The sequence below is a fragment of the Solenopsis invicta genome, chromosome 16, assembly GCF_016802725.1.
Source record: "Solenopsis invicta isolate M01_SB chromosome 16, UNIL_Sinv_3.0, whole genome shotgun sequence".
Classification (NCBI taxonomy): domain Eukaryota; kingdom Metazoa; phylum Arthropoda; class Insecta; order Hymenoptera; family Formicidae; genus Solenopsis; species Solenopsis invicta.
In genome coordinates this window covers 9210042-9216041 of record NC_052679.1, presented here as the reverse complement: position 1 = coordinate 9216041, position 6000 = coordinate 9210042, and the positions used below count along the sequence as shown (strand labels likewise).

Here is a 6000-nt window from a genome sequence, read left to right as displayed (position 1 = left end):
TAAATTTCTCTGAACATTTTCTGGTCCTTCGAGCCGGATCCGCGAGTGAGATCGATCGCGTATTCGCGCGCGGCCGTATCAGTGACTCCTATCTCGCCGCCGCTCAGACACTCGCGAGTTCGCGCCTATCTTCTAACTCTCAAACTCGACGGGAATCTCTCATCTCGTGTGACTGATCAGTTTCGGACTGAGTGACCTCCGAGAATTGTGACTTTGAGTGCTAATCGACTGTTCCGCTCCACGCAAGCGTCATGGCCGAGGTTGAGTCCACCGTCCTGCAACAGAACGATATCTTCTATCGAATCAACCGCACGGTGGAGAACCTCAAAAAACGGGGGAAGGACAACCTGACTCGGCAGCATCTAGACCGTGGTGGAAGTATTACATGGTGTGTGCAAAATCCGCAAACCACGCCCCTTTTTCGCTTCGGATACCGCTCAGACCCCAGGTGTATCAACTTCGAAAAATTAAATGTTTGATAATATCAGGTTACTACAACTGTTATGATTGCATCTTTGTCGCACTCTGCTGTATGTTCGTTGTGTCCTTTTCTCTGAAAGAATTGCAGTTTGTACCGTTTGTAGTACGCGTGATTTCGAGAGAAGTACGTAATTCGAGAGATTTTATGTGAAATTTAGTGAAGATGGTGCGTCGGTGCATCGTAAAATAAATAAGAAGCAATACTTAAAAAATGATGAAAGGAGAAAAAATAAAAAAATGAAAAAATTATTTCCGCAACAAAAACATAATTTTTGCAACAAAAAATAAACATAGACCAACTTTTGGTGACTTAGTCAACAATTTGCGAAAATTTTTAAAGAAAGACTGATCCTGCTTTCTTTAGAGTGTTATTATCTCAACAAGACTGCATCGACTTTCGTGGTAGATGAGCAACCTATACCAGTCAAACTTCCACAAAAATTAATCAAAGTTTGTAAAATATCAATTTTACATTTACTCGCGGCATTTTGTGCGAATCGAGTAAAACGATCGCGGCTTTTCAAACGGAACGATCTTAAAAATTTTATACATTTACTCGCGGCATTTTGTGCGGATCGAGTAAAAAAAATCACGGCTTTTCAAGCGGAACGATCTTAAGAATTTTATACATTACTCGCGGCATTTTATGCGGATTGAGTAAAAAAATTGCGACTTTTTAAGCGGAGCGATCTAGGAAAAGCATTATATATAGTGCAGTTCGCGGCCTTATGGCGGATCGAATTAATTTGGGAGATAATCAACTGAGAATTCTTTAAAATTAAATTTTTGTATTTGTTTTTTCTTTTTATATATTGAAAGAGACCTTCAAAGAGTCATTTCATTGAATTTTATGTAATTTTATTTGAAGCCTTTCCAGTTTAATTTATGTTAATATATGAACAAACTTCTTCAATTATTGTAAAATATTAAAAAATATTACTTACATGCAAATCACATTCTTCCTTCTGCTCGAGGCTCTCGTACGATATTCACGTATGCGATAAAAAAAGACCGAGAGAATACAACATGATGTGCGTGCAACGAAGACAACTACATTCAGTTGTAACAACTTTGTGGAGTTAAATAAGATTGGTACACCTGGGGTCTGAACGGTCAGAAAACAAGCGAGAGAGCAAAGAATTAGAGAGACATGCTTGCAAACTGCACATACCATGTTACTTCCACCATGATCTAGACGCCACGCTCGAGCTTCTCGATTCCAAATGGAGAAAGTTCGCTGACGCTCATTCTGTTCTTCTCGGTAAGCGAACGAAAGAGCTCGATTCGCACAAGTATTTTCAAGAAGACTTGTATGATCAGTGCGAGACCGCTTACGTCGACGTCAAAGCGGAAGTGCTTCGGATGCGCGATCGCGCGGCTTCGCTGTGTGCGTTAAATACTTCTCTTGGCAATGACACTTCTCGCCTTGTCTCTAGCACCGCGCGATTTCTCCCAAAAATCACGCTTCCGAAATTCTCGGGTGATTACCAGTCGTGGACGTCATTTCGCGATCTCTTTCAATCCATGGTCGGCTCCAACGACGACATCCCTGCGGTGGAGAAATTCCATCATCTCAAGAGCAGCCTCACTGGGGATGCTGCTCGGCATATCGCGAACGTCCCGGTTACCGCCGATAATTTCGGTCCAGCGTGGGATGCTCTCGTAGCCCGGTACGAGAACAAACGTGCTATCGTTAGCGCTCATTTGGACAAGTTTTTTGCTATCGCCCCAATCGCGCGCAAATCGGTCAGTGATTTAAAAGGTTTGGTATCTACCGTTAAAGAAGCTCTCGGTGGGCTCGGAGCTCTCGGCGCGCCTATCGATTCGTGGGATTTCATCTTGGTTCACTTTATTACTCGTCGACTCGATCCCGAGACGCGAGGCGTGGGAGCTGCGTCAGGGTACCGCCAACATTCCGCGGATCCGGCAACATTCCGCGAGCTCGACGACTTTCTGGATGGGCGCATTCGCGCTCTAGAGGTGATCGCTCCCGGGAATTCCAGCAAGACTGTCAAGGCCGCTAAGACACTCGCTACGAGGCCCGCCTCGCGCGTTAACGCTGCCAACGCTTACTCACTCAAGTGCTCCTTCTGTGACGGCTCTCACTTTATCGCCTCCTGTAACGAATTCGCTGCCAAACCGATGGAGGACCGACGCGAGTTTGTTGTATCAAAACGCTTGTGCGCGAACTGCCTCGGCAATCACCGGTTAATCGAATGCAAATCCGCTAAACGATGTCGGCTCTGCGGTGGGCATCATCATACTCTCATTCATCGTGCGTCCGCGACCTCGAGTGCTGCAATGCAGCCTGGTCAAAGTGCCGCGAGCGAGGCCTCACCCTCCGCTGCAGCATTTGCGGTCGTCGCGGGCTCAGGCGCTATCTCGCTTCACGCGTCCGGTTGTCGCCTGGATACGCCCGCGATGACGTTGCTGCCCACCGCTCGCGTCCGCGTGTTGAATCGCTCCGGGCAGGCAATTGACGCCCGCGCTGTTCTCGATCTCGGCGCGGAGCTCAGCCTCGTCCGTGAATCGTTCGCGCAGCTCCTGCGGTGTCCTCTTCATCGCGCGAGCATTCCTCTACTCGGAGTCGGATCCTTATCATCGTACACCACGCGCGGCGCACTTGCTCTCCGATTGCAGTCCTGCGTCGACCCCACGTTTGAGTTCGACGCTGCTGCTTACGTTGTGCCTCGCGTGATGAGCCGGGCGCCGGGAGAGGAGGTGGACCCAACTGCGTGGAGCCATCTGGACAACCTGCCTCTGGCTGATCCAACCTGGTATAAGCCTGGACCGGTGGACCTCATCCTTGGCTCGGACGTCCTTGGCCACCTATTCGGCGAAACCTTCCGGCGTGGTACTCTGCGACAGCCAGTCGCGCAGCATTCCAAGCTCGGCTGGGTAATATACGGCCCGTCTGGTGTGGTGCCGAATCTGTCCACGCCCACTGCATCGCCGTCGCACGACACTAGCAATTGCCCAGAACGGGAGCTCGAGACTCTACTTCGCCAATTCTGGACGCAGGAGGAAGTCGCAACTACGTCTCAATCCGCAGGAATCACGGAGGATGAAGCTCACTGCGAGGCGTATTTTCGTGACACCCACCGGCGCTCCGCATCAGGCCGATACATTGTCTGCCTACCGTTTAAAACCTCTGTATCATTTCTCGGTGGCTCTCGCTCGCGCGCGGAGCGTGCTCTCCGCCGACTGCAACAGCGCTTCGCCTCCAATCCAGAACTCGCGCAACTCTACGCCGATTTTCTCCAGGAATACGAGACTCTCGGCCACATGGTTAAGACGTCGCCAGCAGACACGTATTCTGGCTCGTCGTTCTTCCTGCCGCATCACGGGGTACTGCGACCCGGCAGTTCATCGTCCAAATTGCGCGTCGTTTTCAATGGCTCAGCACCTTCCTCGTCCGGGGTCTCCCTCAACGAATGCCTGCACGTCGGCCCAAAGCTCCAACAGGATCTCGCCGATATCTTGCTCCGCTGGCGTCGGTACAACTTCGTGTTTCTCGCCGATGTGGAAAAGATGTACCGACAGATCGAGGTCCATCCACACGACCGCCATTTTCAACGGATTCTCTGGAGCAAGAACGGGCCACCCCAGGAGTATCTCTTGTGCACGATGACCTATGGGTTGTCGTGCGCTCCGTACCTCGCCCTGCGCGTACTGTCGCAGCTCGCTGCCGATAACGGCCATCGATTTCCACTGGCCGCCCCAGTTCTCTAAAGTGAGATGTACGTCGACGACGTCCTGTCCGGCGCGAATACGCTATCTCTCGCGCAATCCAAGGCCGAGCAGTTGAACAGTCTGCTCATGGCGGGCGGTTTTCGCTTGCACAAATGGGTGTCAAACGATCCCGCCGTCCTTACCAAAGTCGAGGATGCTCGCATTGCGTCTACTGCACCAAGAGCTTTCTTGCTCGACGCATTGCCCCGGGCTCTCGGTCTCGCCTGGAACCCTCGTGATGACTTCTTTATCTTTCAGTTGAACTTGCCGCGGGCGTCCACCACGTTGACTAAGCGAGTGGTGCTCTCACGAGTCGCTCAACTATTTGATCCTCTAGGGTGGATCGCTCCCATCATCGTCGTGGCGAAGATCTTTCTCCAAGGTCTGTGGAAGCTCCAAATGCCGTGGGACCAGCCACTTCCTGCACCGTGGGCTCAACGATGGCTGGACTTCGAGGCGGAACTAAATGCCCTCTCGTCTATCTCTCTCTCTCGCTGGCTCGGCATCCATCCCTCCGCCTCCATGGAAATCCACGGGTTTTCGGATGCTTCGAACGCAGCCCTCGGAGCTGTGCTCTACCTTCGATGTATCACGATCGAAGGTCAAACAACGGTGTCACTGATCACCGGAAAGAGTAAGGTCGCTCCGCTCAAGCGTACGACGATACCGCGCCTCGAACTTTCTGCAGCCTTGCTTTTGTCTCGCCTTCTGTCCCAAGTCCGTACGACTCTTCAACTCTCAAGCACGCCGGCGCATCTTTGGACTGATTCCAGCGTGGTCCTGGCATGGCTGCAAGGCCACCCATCCAGATGGAGGGACTTCGTGGCGAACAGAGTCGTCGCCATTCACGATCTCGCTCCCGACGCTTCCTGGCATCATGTTAGCGGGACCGATAACCCCGCGGACTGTGCTTCGCGGGACCTCTCTCCTCGAGAGCTTCTAACGCATCGACTCTGGTGGGATGGCCCACCTTGGCTTTCCTCTCACCTCGCGTCCTGGAACACCGCAGCTCCGCCTCCGGATGGTGCCGTCGATTTGGAGGAGCGACCGGCTCGACCGTGCCATGCAAATGTGACTCGTCCAGGCGCTCTCTGGGAGCTCGTCTTCCGCTATTCCAAGTTCATGCGCTTGATCCGTATCACTGCCTGACTGTTTCGGGCCGCCGCTCGATTTCGACGACGCCTTCCCGACGCCCTCGCGTTCATACCGCAGGAAATAGCCGCCGCCGAAAAGTTCTGGGTGCTGCACATTCAAAGGGCACATTTCGCAGCTGAACTTGCCACTCTCTCTCAAGGCTCCGCGCTTCCTCGCTCACATCCGTTCCTGCGCCTTACTCCATTCCTCGATCCGGAAGGCGTCCTCCGGCTTGGCGGGCGGCTTCAGAACTCTCAGCTCGATCCCGACACTAAGCATCCCATCCTCTTGCCGCGCAATTCGTTTCTCTCGCACCTCATAATCGAGGGAACCCACAGCCGCACCCTACATGGGGGCATCCAACTCGTCCTCGCCACTCTGAGGCGTAAATTTTGGATCCTCGGCGGTCAAGCTCCCATCAGCAAGGTCATTCGGCGTTGCGTTCGATGTGCTCGTTATCGGGCCGCCGCCGCGGAAGAACTTATGGGTCAACTTCCTCCTTCCCGAGTTACTCCTTCCCGGCCCTTCACCAACGCCGGAGTGGACTACGCCGGACCGTTCCTGCTGAAATCATGGCCCAGTCGCTGCGTTCGTCGCTACAAGGCCTTTCTGGTCCTTTTCGTTTGCATGGCCACCTCCGCCGTGCATTTGGAG

At 52.6% G+C, this 6000-nt stretch overlaps 2 protein-coding genes across 2 annotated transcripts; both read left to right on the top strand.

Moving 5' to 3' along the window:
• Positions 1–251: 251 nt before the first annotated feature.
• LOC105198160 lies at positions 252–4212 on the top strand. The gene is made up of 2 exons (XM_039458317.1): positions 252–378; positions 1676–4212. Exons 1-2 carry the CDS (start codon positions 252–254, stop codon positions 4210–4212), a joined length of 2664 nt encoding a protein of 887 aa, XP_039314251.1.
• Positions 4213–4218: 6 nt separating this feature from the next.
• LOC105198158 lies at positions 4219–5361 on the top strand. Its single transcript, XM_011164809.1, has one exon. It carries the CDS (start codon positions 4219–4221, stop codon positions 5359–5361), a length of 1143 nt encoding a protein of 380 aa, XP_011163111.1.
• The last annotated feature ends 639 nt before the right edge of the window (positions 5362–6000 follow it).